Source organism: Halichoerus grypus, chromosome 8 (genome assembly GCF_964656455.1).
Source record: "Halichoerus grypus chromosome 8, mHalGry1.hap1.1, whole genome shotgun sequence".
Taxonomy (NCBI): Eukaryota; Metazoa; Chordata; class Mammalia; order Carnivora; family Phocidae; genus Halichoerus; species Halichoerus grypus.
The window spans coordinates 46504109-46526131 of NC_135719.1; the positions used below are offsets into that span (position 1 = coordinate 46504109).

At 35.9% G+C, this 22023-nt stretch overlaps 1 protein-coding gene across 2 annotated transcripts in view; it reads right to left on the bottom strand.

Annotated features, from left to right (window-relative positions):
• The window catches only part of PIAS1 (protein inhibitor of activated STAT 1), a 119266-nt gene that overhangs the window by 38004 nt on the left and 59239 nt on the right, over positions 1 to 22023 (bottom strand). For both annotated transcript variants that reach the window (XM_036087085.2, XM_036087086.2), the window contains exons 3-5: positions 4332 to 4416; positions 4023 to 4070; positions 39 to 129 (exon numbers count right to left, since the gene is read on the bottom strand). In XM_036087085.2, the coding sequence (XP_035942978.1) occupies positions 39 to 129; positions 4023 to 4070; positions 4332 to 4416 (224 nt within the window). The remainder of the gene's footprint in view (positions 1 to 38; positions 130 to 4022; positions 4071 to 4331; positions 4417 to 22023) is intronic.

Below are 22023 nucleotides of genomic sequence, written 5' to 3' on the forward strand. Positions count from 1 at the left end.
GTTGCCAATGCATTTAAAAAACAGCTTTTAGGACTTACCGGAAGGCTGCAAGGTTTTGTATTCACTTTCACACAAAGATTGGGTGGGAAGTGATCTTCTTGTGGACAACTGGTTTCTGATAAACAAAACCTAAACAATAAAGGACAAGTTTAACTTCTTTTATTAAAGGATGACCTCAATATTTTTGTTCAATAGCTAATCTAAAAGGTTGCTAAACTTAACAACAAAAACTACTAGAGCTAGACATTTCACATGATGAATACACACATTACACAAACTGAAAATAAATAATTCTGTCAATGTAAAGTTTCACTGATCACAACTATCAACCTACAATTGTCTTCATAATATTGCCGATCATTTGCTTAAGCATGTTCTAGGGAGGAAAAAAAAGCTCTGTAGTGGAATAAATTAAAGACATTCTGAATCAAAAAATTAAATTATCTTAATATAGAACGTCTCAGAGCTAGGGTAACATGCACTGTAACTTTCTAAGAGGGAGATATAATACACAGTATCTCTCAAACTTATCTGCTTATAAAATAGTCATTTCTTGGTTCTTAGCAGAATATACTGAAAATGCTATAAGTCCATCCCTAAGACCAAATTCTAGCCACTAAGCCAAGGTACTCCATTATTCCCTGAGAAGTGAAGGTGTTGAAAATAATATTATTTGTACTATATCTACATACATTTAAAACACTATTTTAGAAACTCATAATTGTTTAAGAAAACTATGGACAGCTACATAATTTGTAAATTCTCACTCTGTTCATGCTTACATAAAGAAACAAATTATTAATTTGCTATTTAAGACATCTTAATAACTTCCTTTTCCCAATATACAGCTGAGGCTCATCCCACCTTTTTTTTTTTTTTTTTTTAAGATTTTATTTATTTATGAGAGAGAAGAAGAAGCAAGGGGAGCGCCAAGCAGAGGGAGAAGCAGGCTCCTCGCTGAGCAAGGAGCCCAATGCGGGACCTGTTCCCAGGACCCTGGGATCATGACCTGAGCCAAAGGTAGACGCTTAAACGACCTGAGCCACCCAGGCATCCCAGCTCATCCCACCTTTATAGAACATTCACAGCATCTTTGAGTTATATGTTAAAAAGAACCCTATCTGAATTCTGTGAAATATTCATCACACACAAACATCTTCCCTCAACATCTATGGTGTAGGGTCTTAACCTGCCGGCTATGGAATCTGTATGTGGGAGGATCCACAAGCTGGACAATTTTCTATGTACATATATACATTCATCTGTATGGGGAAACAATCTGTAGCTTCCATCAGATTCTCAAAGGGTAAGGGACCCACCCATAAAGGAGTTAAGAATTACTGATCTACAAAGATTTTCTTGAAATATACATAGCAACACAGATGAAAATACACAGACATCAAAGCTCATAGGATCATCTCTAACCCCAGCAAAACCTGTTACAGGACAATCTTTTATACTGCAACAGTAAAAGAATGCCACAAAGTTTTTAATAAATTATTCCAATGCAGTGATAAATTTAAAACACAGACTCTGGCTGCCTGAAGCTACAGAAAAGAATGATTTATATGACAAGTTGACTCCTATTCATTTAAGTAAAAGGCAAAAATCTAAGGCACCCTAACAAACCAAAGGGAAAAGAAGAAAAAAGAGGAATAGCAAAAAGTTGCTGTGAAGGAGTTCATGGTGGTGGGGAGGGGAAACAGGTACATAAATGAGAACAGACTAGGAATCTAATAGAGGAAACAGTGACGCTAATCCTGACCAAATTATTTTCATGCTTTAGACACAACTTATAATTAGGATAATAGGTATACACTCCCAACTTAAATAATACACAGGGATTGTAGACCTTATTAACGAGGGTAAGGGGATTAGGATGAAAACCATTTTATCAAAACGCGAAGAACCACCTAACAATTACCAACTCTAATACAAAATGGTTCTTTTTTCATCAAGTTCTGGAGATGAATTTGAATTGAAAATGGCTAAACCGTTCATTCATTCATTCATTCATTCATTCATTCATTTTTGGGCTAAACCATTTTTTAACCACCAAGATTCCCTCGAAACCACTGAAATAGAGGGCTGATCTATCTTAAACAGAAAACATTCCTTTGGAAGGTGAACCGTACCTGTTGCTGTGTTACAGAATGCATGTATATTAATATAAAATACTGAAGACAGGAACTAGATCTTTTGTTCTAGAACTATGGTTTTCAAATTTTACTTTAGTCTTGGGACTCTTTCTTCAAATGAAAACTAACCAAGAAGTCAAACATGCAAAATAGATCAAAGCAGTACTACTTTGGTTCAGAGAGTGTGTGTTGGGGGGTGGGAGGGACCTAGCACAGACCCCCATGGGTGGCTCCAGGCAACAGTTTAAAAAACAGTTTCAAACGATAATGTCACATATCAGTATGAACAAAAGAAAACTGCTGATGCAGAAGTAAGCAAAATTACAGCACTATATAATTACGAAGGCATCATACTTTAGTCCTTTAATTTACTCAGTCATTATCATGTTCTGCCCCGACAGAGGATAAAGTACCTTTTACATAGGAACATCTTTGTCAGTGCACTCTGAAATCAAGACTTCAGGGGTGCCTGGGTGGTTAACCAGCTCAGCTGGTTAAGAGTTTGCCTTAAGCTCAGGTCATGATCTCAGAGTCCTGGGATGGAGCCCTGCATCAGGCTCCCTGCTCAGCAGGGAGTCTGCTTCTCCCACTCCCTCTGCCTCTTCCCCCCTGCTCATGCTCTGTCTCTGTTTCTTTCTCTGTCTCTCTCTCAAATAAATAAATAAAATCTTTAAAAATAAATAAAACTTGGGGCGCCTGGGTGGCTCAGTCGTTAAGCGTCTGCCTTCGGCTCAGGTCATGATCCCAGCGTCCTGGGATCGAGCCCCGCATCGGGCTCCCCGCTCCGCGGGAAGCCTGCTTCTCCCTCTCCCACTCCCCGTGCTTGTGTTCCCTCTCTCGCTGTGTCTCTCTCTGCCAAATAAATAAATAAAATCTTTAAAAAAAAAAAAAAAAAAAAAATAAAAATAAAAATAAATAAAACTTAAAAAAATAATAAAATCAAGATTTCAACCTCTCCTCTGCTTTCTCATTGTTTTCATCACTGTATTTTTAAGCCAATTTCAGAGTTTTTCACATCATTCCCTAAAGCACTGAGCGGGTGCTTTATTCTCTTTTCTGACCTCCTAATGTATTTATAATTTGTACATACAACTTCGGATCCAATTAGTGAGATTGTGGCTATCTGTTTGACTGATCCTTCCCACTTTAGGGAAAACAGCTTATGGAGGAAAACATCAGTCTTATACTTCCTCTTCTATCCCTACTGCGACAAGACTAGTGTGGAGCAGTTAGGTTCCTACAGGGATAGTCAAAGAGTAAAAAGAGTACCATAAGATGGTTTATATAAGACAGAGAGACATATTAACATAAAAGAATTCTTAGATATCCTTAGAAAAAATGAGCTAAGAAAAGAAACTGAATAAGGGGAATCTGTGAATCCATGCTAGAAAATTTTCCATTCGTCTTTGCAAAACTATCAAGAGAGGTCTCATGAAATCTAGAATAGAGTTTTTAAATTAATGATTTAAAATACAGGACAAAGCAAATTAGACTGTTTTGGTTTTTGGTAGTCTGTGAGACACTTAACCTAAGTACTAGTTCTGTATTTACAGTAGTTTGTCATCCTTTGCACATTCACAAAAGAGTAGTTCTAAAGAGCTCACACTATCATATCATTTAAACATATCATTAGCTGGAGCTTCTCAACCAACTAAAGGCAACCAAAACGGAGAAAGGTGGTTAGATATATGGTACAAGACTCGCTATATTAAAATCTAAACTGTATAAAAATTAGGATATTTCATAACAGGAGAAGGTCTTCCCTCACCCAAACATCTAAACCTAGTACTTTCAATATACTTATTGAAAATTACATAATTTTTAAGACTCTTTAAGGAATATTAACTTTTAAACATTGGATATATACTGTAGACAATACTGTACCTTAACTGGACCTGCACTGTGAAGTCACATTTGGTCCCAGAAATATCCCTAGAAAAGACAGGGTAGGAACTACAATTATTTTTAAAATATGCACATGAAAGCTGATTCAAAGATACTGTTACTCCTAAAGTTCTTCAAATTATCAGAGATATAACTGTTCTTCAGATAACTAACACTATAATAGCATTTTCAATACTAATATTCGCATGACACTAATACTCACCCAATACACTGCTTTTAAAAATCACTTATTATAGACATTACTGGTTTCAAAGGCCAAGGTGCAAGTTACACTTGAAGAGAACTTACATGGAACTACTGATCTGCTGCACTTGTTGTGGTGTCAATGCAAATGCAAAACAGGTTTCTCGAAAGCGCTGGCTGTTGTCTGATGCTAAAGAAGAAAAGAATTATACTTTTAATTACCTTCAAATTCATCAATAGAGATCATAACAGCCAGAAAAAAAAAAAAAACAAGCCCAATTATTCACATGACTTTAATTAACTGGAATATATTCTAGAGTTTAGATAACAAGGCAATTAAAGCACTGAAAAGTAAGAAATGTGCCAGTTGTAATGTAACAGAAATAGACACCAAAATGGCTAATTTCAAAAGCCGTATCAGGATTCAAATTCAGAAAATACATAATCAAAGAAACAGTAACTGAAAATTATCTAATCATATAAATGTGTGCATCTAAAAAAGCACACTTGTATAAAAACATGCTTATATTAATTTTATTTAAAGTAGAAAAATATAAACCCATTTAAAGACACATGGTTTCTGAGCTAAGTAACAAACATACACATCTGGAGATCTGCAAAGGTGAGGTGACATTTGGTCTTGAAGGCAAAATACGAATTTTATCATCTCTTGCCTAACTATACCATGCAAGTGTTACACAGTAAATACCATAAATAGTTTCTCCTAAACTTAGATGATCTGACTTCATAATCTGCCTGTGGTCACTATCTCAAAGAAGGAAAGAGCTACAAAAAGAGGGGAAGGAAGGGAATGAAGAGAGGAAGGGAGGGAGGAGAAGGGACGTAGGGAGAGAGAAACAAACAAGAGAGCAGGCAAGCACGGACAGGTCTGTGTAAGAGCAGGGATTCCTACAGTGTGCTGCTGTGAGCAACAGTAATTCTATTGGCTTATACCAGTTACATGCATATTTTAAAAATCAGCCCTAATGTTTCCTCAGTGCTTGGCACAAAGAAGCAATGAATGATTGCTGAACGAATAAAAGAATATGACAACTTAAAAATACCAAACTATTTAAACTATACCTTTCAAGGGTAATTTTGTAGAAAAAAGGATCACTAAAAGTTACTATGAAGGAAATCCTGGCCTGTGGGCCACTTAAACCCATGCAGAAAAAGTAGCTGAATTTGGCCATCTCTTTGTTTAAACAGGGTTTGATCTGACTTGTAAGCAACACTTCCTCTACAATTACCACCAAGCTGCAGTATGTCATGCTGAAAAATCTGTACAAATGTATCACGATGAGAAAAAAAATGGAAAAGATCACTGCTGATCTACAATTTCATCTCAATATAGAAGCATCTTTTAAAGGCCAGATTTGCATTTCTGCTTTCTGTGAACTGGAAAGGCTTTTACTTAAAAAATCTATCCCCAAGAAAAGAGTTACTAACCAGAAAGTTATCTTAATTGTGAGGTACCAACCCGGCAAATGACTGATAACCAAGGACTAGAATGCAGAAAAGAAGATCACTTCCTCCCTCAAACAATGCAAATAACTCCTTTGCTTCTTAAAGGGTATCTCTCTATGAAGATTTTAATCCAGTAGGCTTAGCCTAATTTAGATTTCTGGCTCCATTCTAAAACAGTGCTAAAATAATTTCCCAAGTACAAATATTCATATTTCTCTTTAGGCAAATTTCAGATTCATTTTAGAATATATGAGTACAGTACGTTTTGGACACATACATGCAGATTTAGATAAAGAAGACATGACTAAAATAAAGAGACAGTTGCTTGTGCCACACACAGAAATGAGGCTTATTACTTAGTAATAACCCCTATTTACAAACTCTTTTTAGATTGTAATGCTCATGAAGTTATTACAATTTATCTGGAAAAGCACCTTTCATCTATGTGGTTTTCAGGCTTAATTTCCACAATGAATGCCAGTGAAGAACTTAAGAGTTTTGTCTTAGGTAACAGACTATCTTAAAAACTTTTCTGAAAGGCAATTAAGCTATTATTATCCCTTTCAGGAAAACTCAGGCCAAACAGAATCACAGAATCCTCATACTGAAAAAGGAGTCCAATATATCCAAAACAATGACTTCCAATGTTGGGGGTATGCATCTCAGAAGGTACACAAGACAATCCACAGGGATACAAGAAAAAGTACCTACCTACCTATAAATGTAAGTTTGTTTTTTTGTTTTTTTTTTTTAAAGATTTTATTTATTTATTTGACAGAGAAAGACACAGCGAGAGAGGGAACACAAGCAGGGGGAGCGGGAGAGGGAGAAGCAGGCTTCCCACAGAGCAGGGAGTCTGATGCGGGGCTCGATCCCAGGACTCTGGGATCATGACCTGAGCCGAAGGCAGACGCTTAACGAGTGAGCCACCCAGGCACCCTAAATGTAAGTTTTAAAAAGTTGAGATTTTACATGAAATCTCTAATCTAATTTATAAAAATATCTAAAATTTTATGTAAAATCTTAACTTTTGTAACTTCTATTTTTTGCTTTATAACATAGAGAATATTAGCTTAATAGATTAAGAGTATAATAGCTTAATAGATACGACATATATATACACACACACATATATGCTAAATTATTTTACTGAGAGGGGCATATTAACACATAAGTTTGCAGACCACCAATTTAGAGTTCAACCTTCCTTTCAACTTTTCCTCACACTTTTTTTGAATCCATTTAGAGGTGAGAGAAGAGTGGCCATTACTTTGTCAGGCAGAAGATGGCTGATATTAACAGTTTAATTATAAGAAAGCATGCAGCCCTACAGAGAGTAGCAAAATTTAGTGGAAAGAGATGAGGTCACATAGACCTAGATTCCAAAAGGTTTTGCCACTTACTTGCCATATGACCATAGGTACTTATCCACTCTGTGACTGTTTCCTCCTCCAATATTTAAACATAAACACACACACATACCCACAACTTCATACGGTTATTTTGAAGAATATAAATGAAGTAAGATATTAAAAACAACCAACAATTTCCTTTTCTATCCACTTTCCTCCTTGCTCCCTTATACTGAGTCAAAATACATAATGCTGCAATTTCTACCCATCAGTGTCATACTCCATATCCAGTGACAGCCATTCTTCAAGTATTTTAGACAGCATTAACAAGCCCCTCTTTTTCAACTCTTCTCACTGTATTTCAGGGGAGACTGCAGAATTACTCACCATCCTGATCCTCTGGACATACTTCAGGTTGTCACACCCTTAAAGCAACAGCAAGAACTGGACACACTCTGCCACAATATATATATATTTATTCTAAATAAGATTATTCCAGTGCCACTGACATTAGCCTTGGCCAGTGAAATGTGAGTGGAAGTATACCACTTCTAGGCAGACCTTTATGAGTTCTCCTTTGGTTTCACCATTTTTCGTTCCAGTCCACCCTTGATTCTAGAGTGAAAAGAACATAAAACACAGCCACAGCCAATCTGCAGCTAATAAGTAACATAAGCCAGACATAAACCTTACTTGCCACTGAGATTTATGATTGCTTATAAACTGATGTATTAGTCCAGATGTGATGTGACTAAAAGAGTATTTTTATCAACAACTACCATCTACTATTGTTAATCTATACGCCAATAAAGAAAATGTATCTGCTCCTTTTTCAGATTTAGAAATTGATGTTCAAAGTTGTTATGTAACTGTCAAGGCCTCATACTAGGTTAAGTGGAAGCAGAACTGGAACTCAGATCTAAACATCTCCAAAGCCCATGTTCTTCTCATAATACAGGTCCATTAGCTCCCCTGATCTGGGTGGTATACTTCTCTACATGCAGCTTAGCATTATATTGGATCATAGAAAACAGGAAAAGAATGACCCACTATCCCTTCATAATAACTGCTTATCATTTTTACATATTTCCTTTTAGTCATTTTTATATCAAATTGTATGGACAATTTGAAAGTTCACTTCAAAAAAATCACCCTTATGACATTTTTCAATTATAATCTCTATTACCATATTTTAATTATTGCATTGTACTCTATCTATGGGATATAATGAAAATTTTAATTACTCCCTTGATTAGCTATTTAGGTTGTTTCTAATTTTTCATTATTTGAAACAATTCTGTGAACATCTTTGGGCTCATGTTTGTTTTTTGAAAGGGGGGGGTAGTTATTACTTTCTTTGGATCAATTCCCAGATGTAGCATTTCTGGATCAAAAAGTATGGAGATTTTTATGAATCTTGACACATTGCAGAAGTGATTTTCAAATGGCTGTAACATTATATGTAAGACCACCAGCAATTTATGCATCTACTAATTGCACCCTACTCTGGCCTGCATGGGAGTTGTGCTAATTTAATGGATGGATCATGGTAAGTCCTCAGTAGATTAATTTGCATTAAAGAGTTTTTCCCTGTTTATTTTTGTTTGGTTTCCAAACAAAATTTTTATTTTATTTTTATTTTATTTTGTTTGGTTTAGTTAATTGTCCAATCTTGTCCTGCACCCAGTTTTATATTTGCATAGGGGTTTCATATATAAGAACATTAACCCATGGAAATTTGCTGCAAATATTTCCCCCAGTCTGCTATATTTTTTTCATTTGGCTACATTTTTGGATGATATACAAGTTAAACTTTCATGTAATCTAATCTGTCAACCATGTCCTTTGCAAATTCTAACTGTTCCCCTTCTTAGGTTCAATCAATATATAATTGAAGTTTTTGGCTTGTTGTTTCTATGTAATTATTAGTCCATCTGGAACTTATTTTAGTATGTGATATTTTTAAAAATCTAAATTTCTGTTATTCCAAATTGCTTACTGTTATACTAACACCATATGTTAAATAATCCTTCCCTTCCCTATGGATGTGTGTTTCCTTTCTCATATATTAAATCCTTATATCCAACATGTTCCATTTCCGGGCTATCATCCCATTGGTCCTTTTTATCCTGGTGCTGGCACTCTAGTTCTTAATTGTTATAGATTCATTATGTTTTAATATCTTATAGTTAGGTTTCTCTCCACCCATTCTTTTTTCAGAACTTTAACAACAACTTTGGTGGCGCCTGGGTGGCTCAGTCGTTAAGCGTCTGCCTTCGGCTCGGGTCATGATCCCGGAGTCCTGGGATCGAGCCCCGCATCAGGCTCCCTGCTCTGCGGGAAGCCTGCTTCTCCCTCTCCCACTCCCCCTGCTTGTGTTCTCTCTCTCGCTGTGTATCTCTGTCAAATAAATAAACAAAATCTTTAAAAAAAAAAAAAAAAAAGAACTTTAACAACAACTTAAATATTTATTCACCTATATGAACTCCTGAATAGTTTTGCTATGATTTTTAAAACCTAATGGTATTTTGAGTAGAACTGCAATAAACCTACAAATTATTTTGACAGCTGGCATCTTTATATCTTTACATCTTTAACCTTGCCATCCTGGAGTATTGTACCTGTGTCCATTTATTCATATCCTGAAGGTTCTGTCATTTTCATCACATAGTTACACAGTTCCCATTAAGATTATTCTTATGCCAAATATCAATCAATAGGAGAATGAATGAATAAATACTCATATAATAAAACACTCTGCAACCAAAAAAAAAAAAAAGAGAGAGAGAAATCAGCAACACCAAAGGTGGTTTCTTTCTGAAGATCAGTAAAACTGATATGCCTCTAGCCCAACTAATAAGAAAAAGAAGAGAGGACACAAATGACCAATATCAGGAGTAAGAGGTGACATCACTACTGATCCTACATATATTAAAAACATATAATGAACTATTATAAACCTTTTTTTTTTTTAATTTTATTATGTTATGTTAATCACCATACAATACATCATTAGTTTTTGATGTAGTGATCCACGATCCATTGTTTTCGTATAACACCCAGTGCTCCATGCAGTACATGCCCTCCTTAATACCCATCACTGGGCTAACCAATCCCCCCTCCCCCCTCCCCTCTAAAACCCTGTGTGTTTCTCAGGTCCATAGTCTCTCATGGTTCATCTCTCCCTCCAATCCCCCCCACCATTTTTCCCTTCCTTCTCCTAATGTCCTCCATGTTATTCCTTATGTTCCACAAATAAGTGAAACCATATGACAATTGACTTTCTCTGCTTGACTTATTTCACTTAGCATAATCTCCTCCAGTCCCATCCATGTTGATGTAAAAGTTGGGTATTTATCTTTTCTGATGGCTGAGTAATATTCCATTGTATATATGGACCACATCTTCTTTATCCATTCATCTGTTGAAGGGCATCTCGGCTCTTTCCACAGTTTGGCTATTGCAGACATTGCTGCTATGAACACTGGGGTGCATATGGCCCTTCTTTTCACTACATCTGTGTCTTTGGGGTAAATACCCAGTAGTGCAATTGCTGGGTCATAGGGTAGCTCTATTTTTAAATTTTTGAAGAACCTCCACACTGTTTTCCAAAGTGGCTGTACCAACTTGCATTCCCACCAACAGTGTAAGAGGTACTAACACCTTTAGACCAAAAATTCTGACAACTCAAAAAACCAGACAAATTTCTTGAAAAACAGAAACAACCAAAGTGCACTCAAGAAGAAACAGGTAACATGAATAGCCCTGTAACTAGTAAAGAAATTGAATTTGTAGTTAAATATCTTTCCTCAAAGAAAACTCTAGGCCCAGATGTCTTTCTCAGAAATAACTACCAAATATTGAAGGAAAAAAATAGCAGTTCTACATAAATTGCTTCAAAAAACTGAATAATTCTATCAAACATTTACAAGTTCTAAACAAACTGTCCCCCAAAAAAAATTAAAAAGGAGGGAATATACCTTAACTCATTCTATGAGGTCAGTATTACTCCAGTACCAAAACAAGACAAAGATATTATAAGAAAATTATCAACCATTACCTCATATAAGCATAAACACAAACATTCTTAGCATAACTTCAGCAAATCAAATCTAACTATATATTAAAAAGGATAGTACATTATAACCAAGTAAGATTTCTCCCAGGAAGGTAGGAACCAACAACCAACATTCAAGTCACCAGATTAACTAAAAAAGAAATGCCATACTGTCATTTTAATAGATGTAGAAAATGCATTTGACAAAAATTCAACATCCATTCTGGATTAAAAAACAAACTCTTGGCAAACCAGGCATAGATATGAACTTTCTCAACCCAATAAAAAATTCTTATGAGAAACTTATAGCCAACATTATACTTAAAAGTGAAAGACTAAATACTATTCCTAAAAAACCAGAAATAAGGTAATGATAACCACTCTTATCATTTCTATTCAACAATGTACTAGACATTCTTGCCCAGGCAACAAGGCAAGAAAAAGAAAAACATCAAGACTGGAAAATAAGTGAAACTGTCCATCACAGACAATATGATGACTTATGTAGAAAATCTGATAGAATCTCCAAAAAGCTCTTAGAATAAGTGAATTTAGTGGGTTATGATGATATGCAAAAATCTGGTGTATTCTATATACTAGGAGCAAACAATTAGAAATTGGCATTTTAAAAACATATTTACAATAGCATCCCCTCAGAATGAAATACTTAGGGATAAATATCACAGGGGGTACAAGACATTTAAAAATGCCAAACGCTGCTCAGAGAAATTAAGAACTCAAATAAATGAAGAGATATACAGTGTTCATGGATCAGAAGGTATCAGTTGTTTCCAAACTGATCAGTAGATTCAATGTAATCCGATTAAAATCCTAGCTAGGTGTTTTGAGGAGGGGGGATAGTAATTGACAAGGTGCTTCTAAAACTCACTTGCAAATGCAAAGGACCTAGAAGAACCAAACCATTTCAAAAAAGAAGACAAAACTGAAGGGCTAACACTAGTTGATTTTAAGACATTATAAAAGCGTAGTAATTAAGACAGTGTGATGTTGGTGTCAAGACAGTATAATCTATGGAGCAGAACAGAGTCTCAAAATATACCCACATATATATGAACAACTAATTTCTGACAAAGGTACAAAGGCAATTTAGTTGAAAATGAATAGTCTTTTCAATGAATGATGCTGGAACAACTGGACGCCCATGTATGCAGAAGGAAAAATAGGAGCTTCAAATCATACAGTACACCATATGCAAACATTAATTCAAAACAGGTCATAAGTAACATCATAGAGGAAGCTCCAGGGGTTAGTCCCTCCTCTAAAACAACAACTGAGCTGGGGAAAAGTCTATCAGAATCAATGATTTCAGAACTCTGAAACCTGATCAGACACTTAACAGCAACCAGGGGATTTGTCTGATAGACAAGACTGCTAAAATTTGTTTAAAAAGTTATGTGAGTAATCCAGCAACTATCCCCCACCATTTCTGAGCCCCACTGCGGCTGTGGGGACCATGGCCTGAGTTCCTAGAGAGGCTGATGGGGTAATATAGACAGTAAGAACCTAGTCCTCCAAAAATTTGGGGTTGTATGTTTTGTATGGTCTGGTAGTTCCCTAACGGACCACAGCAGAGGTTTCCCTTTGTTTCAAGAACTGCTCTAGCTTCAGCAGCTTCCCTGTCAGCATCTACTAGAAGATTTAAAGAGATGTACAAACTTTGGTTTTTTTAGATCCAGACATCTGGAGAAAACTCTGTCAGATCATAGGCTGACTGAAGACACAATGAAACAGACAATTCACAAACCATACACAACAAGGAATATAGACTTTGCAGAAACAGTGTAGAAAAGTCACTATACAAAACAGACAGCTGCACCCCTCAACAAGTAACAAAAGCAATCACTGAAGAGGGAGAATCTGATTTCCAGAGTTAGCAAATTAAGGTACTCAAAACAATCAGTTCTCCACAAAAATTTGCAAGGATAGACAGAGTAATTGAATACAACTGAGAGCCCAGACACAAACCCTCACATCTATGGTCAACTGATTTTCGACAAGTATGCTAAGAATATTAAATGGGAAAAGAAGAGTCTCTTCAACAAATGGTAGGAAAACTGGTTATCCACAGGCAATGATGTTAGACCCCTACCTTACATCATACACAAAAATTAACTCAAAATGGATCAAAGACTAAATTTAAGAGCTAAAAAGTAAAAATTTTTAGAAGGAAACAATCTTCATGACCTTGGATTTTGCAGTGGTTTCTTTAAATAGGATGTTTAAAAGTACAGGCAAAAAAAAAAAAAAAGATAAATTGGACTCCATTAAAATTAAAAATGTACATCAAAGGACATAAAAAGAGTGAAAAGACAATGCACAGAATGGGAGAAAATATTAGCAATCATATACCTGATAAGGGTTTAATATCTAGAATATATGAAGAATTCCTACAACTCAACAACAGAAACAACCCAGTTTTTAAAATGGGCAAAGAATGTGAATAGATGTTTCTAAAGAATACATACAAAGGGCCAATAGGCACATGAAAAGATGCTCAATATCTTTACCTGGGAAATGCAAATTAAAACTACAATGAGATATGCACCCAGTAGAATGTCTAAATTTTAAAAATGACACCACCAAGTGTTGACAAAGATGGAGAACAACTGGGAAGCTCATTCACTGCTGGTGGGAACACTTTCAAAAATAGCTTGGCAACTACTTAAAAAGTTAAACCTACATCTGTCATATGACCCATTTATTCCATTCCTTAGCAATTTACCCAAGAAAAATATAAGCATATAACGACACAAAGGTTTGGGTCTCAATTTTCATAGCAGGTTTGTTTTCAACAATCCAAAACTGGAAACAACCCAATGTCTATTAACAGGTGAATGACCAGTGTTACATCTATATAATCAAATACTGCCCAGCAATAAAATGGAATAAACTAATGATACACACAACAACACGGATAAGTCTTAGTTATAATCCTGAGTAAAAGAAGATCGACACCTCCTCCTAAGTATATAACCCATGATTCCATTAAAAAAAATTTTAGGAAATGCAAATTAATCTAGATGTAACATTCATAATGTGACAGAAAACACATCCAATCTATGGGCTGGGTGAGAATAGAAGGCGTAGCAGGGAAGGATTACTAATGGGATGAGGAAACTTTGGGGAGTGATGGATATGTTCATTATTTTTATAATGATGATGAATTCACAGGAAAAATGTATTAAACTGTACATTTTAAATATGTGCAGCTTATGATATGCCAAGGATATTTCAATAAAGCTGTTTTTAAAAAATAGTGACTAAAGCAAAAGCGGGGGGAGGCAGAGAAGGAGAGGGATGAACAAAAAAACCTGAGGAACTACCAACATTAAAGGTTCAAATCAAGGAAGAAATAGCCAGGGGCGCCTGGGTGGCTCAGGTGGTTAAGCATCTACCTTCAACTCAGGTCATGATCCCAGGGTCCTGGGATGGAGCCCCGCATTGGGCTCCCTGCTCAGCAGGGAGTCTGCTTCTCCCTCTGCCTCTCCCCCCTAGCTTGTGCTCTCTCTCTCTCTCTCTCTCACACTTAGTCTCTTTCTCTCAAATACATAAATAAAATCTTTAAAAAAAAGGAAAGAAATAGCCAGAAATTCAAAAAGAAAAGCAGGGGGAAATGGTGTCCTTGATACGAAGGGAAGAGAATTTCACAGCAAATATGGACAGTGTTAAATGTTCAGAGGTCAGGTAAGACGAGAGTTGAGAACTGGATTTAACAACCAGCAAGTAATAGGTGATCTCCGCCGGATGTGTTTCAGTGGAATGGGAAGAGCAAAAACCAGAGTGCAATGGGTTCAGGTGTGAATGGTTTAAGTTACTGATTGTAACATTTAAATATGAGATGTTCAATTGTTTTCATATCTGCAACAGGAAATTATATTAATGTCTCAGGGTTTTGCATTAATTACTATACTGTTTTGAATCACTGGAACCAATCCTGAAGGTCTCCAAAGTTCTAGAATGTATAGTAATGTGAAACTTCTAAAATTTTGCTAAGACCAGAGTTTGACTGCTGGCTGTTTGGGGGATGAAGGATTATGTCTTTCAGGTAGTACGTCAGCCTGTCAATGTGACCTGAATTGCTGTACACTTGTAGTCACTGAAGGTAAAACAGAAGTCACTCAGATTTTCACTTACTTTATGGTCCAATTTAGAGAAAAGATGAAATTTTCTAGTGGTGTTCATAATTAAGGATATTTACAAAGGTTATGGGGGAATATCTCTTATAAATATTAAGGGCTTACTGTACTCCTAAGAGATTTTCAACAACCTTCCCTAAGTTATAATTACTAACATTTCATCTGTAAGAAAAGTAATGCCCACAATAACCAGGATAAAATTATAATTCAAAATACACAAAATGTGCAGAGAGAAAGTTAAGGTTTTAAAATTTCATTTTTTTTTTATATATTGTTCCACAGAGAGATGAACTAAAGAGAGAGAGGAATCACGCTGCAATTTACATAAACTCAAAACACTGGAAGGTAAAACCTATATACATAAAATAAACAAGGTTATTGAGATTCTGATGATAGAAACACTCAGCTAATCTAAGTGGCTGTACTTTCAACTGCTCTAAAAATATTCACTATTCCACCTCACCAGCAGAAAGAAAAGCTAAAAATAGTCATCTTTCTGTTATAGAATATTTCTTGCTGTCTTGGGGAAAGTGAAACTAAAGTACCTATCTACAAATGTCAGCCTTAAAATCTTTAATGAGATCTCTGGTTTTTTCAAACAAACAAACAAAAAACCTGGACAACTATGTAATTTTTGAAAACAGAGTTGGAATGATATATTTTCAGCCATTGAGCTGCTAACTACTATTAAGACAGAGGTTGCAGAAAATTTATTTCCTCCAATAAAGGCATATACACTGAATCATCAAAAGCCTAAGAGTGCTCTGACGAACTACTTTATCTTTAAAATGGGAGGTCTCTTTAAGTAAACAATATTTAATGAAATGACAACACAATCATAAAATATTAAGAAAAAAAGGCGAGACAGAAACTTGAAATGTACAGCATAAGCAAAATTATGTGTGTGTATGCACTATTGAAAGACCAAAAGAGGCAGCAGATTTTTTGTTAACTTTATTTTTAAAAATTCTTCAGATTGCATTATGTATTGCTCTTACAATAATTTTTTTGTTTTACATATCTTGTACAAAAACAAATGTAATATCACACACACGTTAAATATAGAGCTGTGATGTTCTACTGCTAGATTTTAAGAATTTTCATGATGGCAAATACTTCACAATAAAATCTGGCTAAAGTTCTTTGGGGTACAACAAAAGTTACACATGAATTTTTCAACTCACACAGAACAAAAATTACCAATACTAAGAAACAGGAAACAATTGTAACATGCAATAATACTATTAGACTTCAGCTCCATAAAACCCTTTGATTTCATTTTATCATACCCTAACTGCAAGTTCCTAATAAACTCATTTTCAGTATGCTTGCCTGTGCGTTTCATGATCTTTTTCCTCTGGAGTTTAACTCCTATTTATTTTGTCTTTCTATTATTTTTTGATAGTTTACTGAGTTAGTAGCTAGTTTCCTGATAGACTTAATCAAATGAGCCTATAGACTCCTGGGCAACTTTAAAGCTAAAAGTATGGTAAATATTTTATCTGGCCCATCTATTCTCTCATGGCGGGCAGGCCATGAGGCTATTTTAAGTCCAGTGGGTTAAGAAATAGGACTGGGTCAAATCAAGCCAGCCACCTATGAACCAAGTCTGATGATCAATGTTTAAATGCGAAAACAGAAAAAGGAAACAGACTATAATTATGAAGTTAGTGTTCTCTCTTACTTTTGCAATTTCTTTTCATTTCCTTCTTTTTTTTTTTTATTAGTAATACAACCATTCCAAGTTAGGGAAAAAAATCTAAAAGTCTACTAGTTCATGATAGCACCTAAAAAACTGTCGTATATACTCTTCCAGGCATTTTCCCATATATATACACGTACGCACATACATACACCCATGAGTGTAAGATAGCAGTTTCCCACAGAAACTGCAATGAATACACTTTTCACTTCAAAATGTGTAACAAAATCTTTCCATGTCAATAAACATATCTTTGTCATCATTTTAAGTGGCTACATGGTATTCTATTATAGAGATGTGCCATAATATAACCAATCTTATTGCTGGACATTTATATCATTTTTAATTTTTTCCTTCCACAATCAATGCCTTTCTTCTCTCTTGGATGTGTGTGTGCATGTGTGTATCTATATGATCTTTATTTCCTTAGGACATCCTCTTAGAAAAGGAATGGGTTGCAAAGATATAAATGCAGTGATCCGAAGGGGTACGTGCACCCCAATGTTTATAGCAGGAATGTCCACAATAGCCAAACTATGGAAAGAGCCAAGATGTCCATCAACAGATGAATGGATAAAGAAGATGTGGTATATATATATAATGGAATATTATGCAGCCATCAAAAAAATGAAATCTTGCCATTTGCAATGACGTGGATGGAACTAGAGGGTATTATGCTAAGCGAAGTACGTCAATCAGAGAAAGACAACTATCATATGACCTCACTGATATGATGAATTTGAGAAACAAGACATGATCACAGGGGAAGGGAGGGAAAAATGAAACAAGATGAAACCAGAGAGGGAGACAAACCATAAGAGACTTTTAATCTCAGGAAACAAACTGAGGGTTGCTGGAGTGGAGGGGGGGTGGGAGGGAGGGACATTGGGGAGGGTATGTGCTATGGTGAGTGCTGTGAATTGTGTAAGACTGATGAATCACAGACCTGTACCCCTGAAACAAATAATACATTATATGTTAACAAGAAAATTAAAATAATAAAATTTTTTTTAAAAAAGGAATGGGAGGGTCAAAAGATAGACGCATTCTTAAAGCTTTTGTACAGGTGCCAAACTGCTTCCAGAAATGTTCACTTGCATAAGTTAAGTGATATATGAGAGTTCTAGATTTCCTTTGCAACACTGGGCAGTAGGTTAAAAACATCTTATTGTCTTAAATTTGCCTTTCTTTGGCTACTCTCTAAGTTGACTATTTTTTCATACCCTTACTGGCTTTCTTTGCATTGTGAATCACACTACTCTGCTGTGTTAGTCATCTTTTCATTTTTTCTCTTGATGCGTCAAAACTGAGAAATGACCAGTGCTTTTAGTGACATTACAGTCACTGATGACCTAGATAAGAGCAGTTTCTTTTAGCATGGGGTAGGTGCAAACCTACTTGGAAACAGTTCACGAAAGAAAAGGAGAAAAGAAATAGGAGACAGTAAACTGAGACACCCCTGGCAAGGAATTCTGTGATGAAGGAAAAGAAAACAGGGGTATAGCTGGAAGGAAATTAGGAGAAAAGTAGTTTAAGAGGGAAAGTTAGCCTAAAGTTGTATATTAATGGGAATGATCTATTAAAGAGGCAAAAAGTTGATGATGCACAAAGTGTTAAGGACTGGCCTGAGCCCAGAGACTTCATCCAGGGTCCCAGAAAAAAAAAAAAAAAAAACAAAAAAAACAAAAAAAAAACGTATATATGGACAGAGATGCAGGTAGGTGGGTATAAGGTACTTACGATGGTGGGAACTTATAAAAGTTAACTTCTGGTTGGTCCCATCTTCTCAGTGAAGGAGAAATAAAAAGGAAATATATCAGCAAAGAGAGTAGAAGAATAGTTGTGAACGAATAAGTATGAAATGGTAATTTAGCAGAGTGGGAAAGTATGGACTAGGGTAACACTGTCTGATGGCTGAGTAGGACATCCATACACATGATTTTCAACAGCCTTTCACATATAAAGATATGTAATATGGTCAGATATTATAAACAGTTTCCCTTGGTTTACTTATTGTGCCATTTAATGTAATAAAGTTTTGGGTTTTTTTGTTTTGGTTTGGTTTTTGGTTTTTTTGAGTCTTCACCATGAAATCATGTTTTCTTCCATTAGGAAAATTCTTTCTTTACCCCAATATTATTTAAGTATTATTTATGTACTTTAATGCATTCATTTAAATGCAACCTATATTTCCCTCTGACATTGTTTTAGTTTCATCTCCAAGCATTTATTTATTTAAAGATTTTATTTATTTGACAGAGAGAGACACGGCGAGAGAGGGAACACAAGCAGGGGTAGTGGGAGAGGGAGAAACAGGCTTCCCGCTGAACAGGGAGTCCGATGCGGGGCTCGATCCCAGGACCCTGGGATCATGACCTGAGCCGAACGCAGGCGCTTAACGACTGAGCCACCCAGGCACCCCTCATCTCTTAAGCATTTAAATCTTTAAGCCATTTCGACATTATTTTGGTAAGTTGCAAGGTAGGAATCTTAATTTTTAATGGTTAATTAGGAACTCCTGAAAAATTTAGTATCTAATTCGTGCTACTAATTAGAAATTTCACTTTCATGTTATTTTTAAATTGTATTCCTACTACATTAACAGCTTATTCAGGCACCAGCTTCACAGTTTCAACTACTGTGCCTTTGCCACATATAAAGACTGTATATTCTATATGTGGTAGGTGTATAGCCCTTTGTCAGAATTCCTCTATTCTTATTTTTCTTTCTCAATTATACTGGACATTTTAGTCATGGTACCTACACCACATCCAACTTTCCCTTCTAAGTGAATCTTCCCAGCTCACATATCCCACCAGGAAAGCAGCTCTAGGCTGTTTTCTGCACTGAACATTCATAGGACCAGGGAGCATAATTTTTCTAGGGGTGGACTACGCACTGACTTCTGGGCAACTCACAAAATGACTGGGCTTGAAGGAATCCATCCATTACCAACATATTAACTAAAATCAATTCAAACTAGCTTCTTCCAGGATTTGGAGGGTGGAACATGCAGGGTCTCTGAGAGTTCTTTGTAGCCAGAGGAAAACAAAACAGATGCTTAGAGAGATAGAGAGGTGCCATAGAGGGAAAGAAGGCATGTAACCAGACAGAGAAAGTACATGATCATAACTTTCTGATTCCGGTTTTAATTCCTATATATCCTTACATTAAACTTTTCTTAGGTAACATGAGGTATTATTACCCTTCCTTGAAATCAAAAAAGCCTATAACACAAAGGAATTTTAGAATCATTTGATAAAGCTCTCTTCCTCTTCCTTTCACCTCCCTATTAAGTTGGATTTTTAATGACATCTATACTAAATTACTAAGAATAGACATCTTTCAAAGGACTGTCTTTCTATATATTAAGATCTTTAGGGGTCTATAAACTTTTTTTTCTTCAAGTAAGTCCTGTACATTTGAGGAGTATTCTTTTGTATTTTTTTTTATTGTTCCATGAGCTTTTTCTTCAATTTTATAACCAGTTCTTAGTAAGCATATCAATATTTCTCATAGTGTGGCCCATAAGAATACACTTTGAGATGTTCTAAAAGGGTTCTGAAAAGGGAAAGATGCCCTATAAAGGGAAAGGATTCCACGTTCAAAGAATTTTGGGAAGCTGTTGCATAAAACATCTTCCACTTAGAGATTCATAGAGCACATGATCATATTTAAAGCCCTGAGAAATTCCACAGTAACAAAATTACTTAAATTTAAGTTTCCAAACTTAATGGGACATGGTCAAAGAACACCTACTGACATCCCATGGAACCAGTATCCAAGGATCACATTTTGCATAACTGTGGTACATAAGCTAGTAGCCATTTCTTGTATACTTATTCAGGGGCACCTTCTATTCCCCCAATAGACATTTTTGTTTGTGGCTTTACTTCCAGTCTCAGAATGGAGCATATGACCAAAGTCTAGGCCAAAAAGTACGTTACATTCCCCTGCCAGGGTTGGTTGATCAAGCGCTGGACATGACATTTAAAATAATTCAATCATAATGAACCTCAGGACTTTCCCTGGAAATGCTGAGACAAAGACTTTTCCTCTTTTCAGGTAGATGGGAATCTGAAAGGAACTACTGGGAACCACATAAGTGCCTAAAAAAATGGGACCAACATCAAGGAAGTAAAGCCATGAAATGGAGAACATGAATCTGACTGTTACAGATTCATTCAACAAATATTTATTGAGCACCTAGTATGTTTTAAGATACTATTCTAGGTGCCTGAAATAATCAATGAACAAGAGACCAAAACTTCTACCCTTATCGCACTTACATTCTGATGGGCAAAGAGAGTGCCCAGCTGGCTCAGTGGGTAAAGTATGAGACTCCTCATTTCTAATGGGCAAAGAAAGATAAATAATATGAAATAAAAGTATATTATAAGGTGAGAAACGTTATGGAAATAATAAGGCAGGGTAATGGGGACCGGAAGGAATGAGGTACAATTTTAAATAGGGAGTCTAGGTAAGTCTCAGTAAAAATAGTAATACCTTGATTTGAGGAAGGTGAAGGAGATAGCCATGTGAGTATCTGTGGGAACAGCATTGCAGGTAAAGAAAATACCCATACCAAGGCTCTAAGACAAGAGCATACCATGTATCTGAGCGACAGCAAGAAAGCCAGTGTAGTTAGAGTCCAGTTAACAAAGAGAATACTAACAGATGATGATATTAGGTAACAAAGAGAAGGCTAGATCATAAGGATTTGGGGTTTTACTGAGTCCCATGGGAGGCCAAAGAGTTTTAAACAGAGAAGTAACATGATTAGTTTACATTTAAAAGTATGACTCTGGCTTCTAAGTTGAGAATATTGTAAAGGGGGCAATGGTAGAAGCAGGGAGATCCAGGTGAGAGATGATGATGGCTCAGTTTAGGGCAGTAGCAGCAAAGGTAATGAGAAATGGTAAAATTCTGGATATATTTTAAAGGTAGAGCCAGCAGAACTTCCCAACTAATTAGACTGGGACATAATAAAAGAGAAAAATCCAGGAAGACTCTAATGATTCCAGTCTGAGCAACTAGAAGGATGAAGATTCTGTTTGGGACA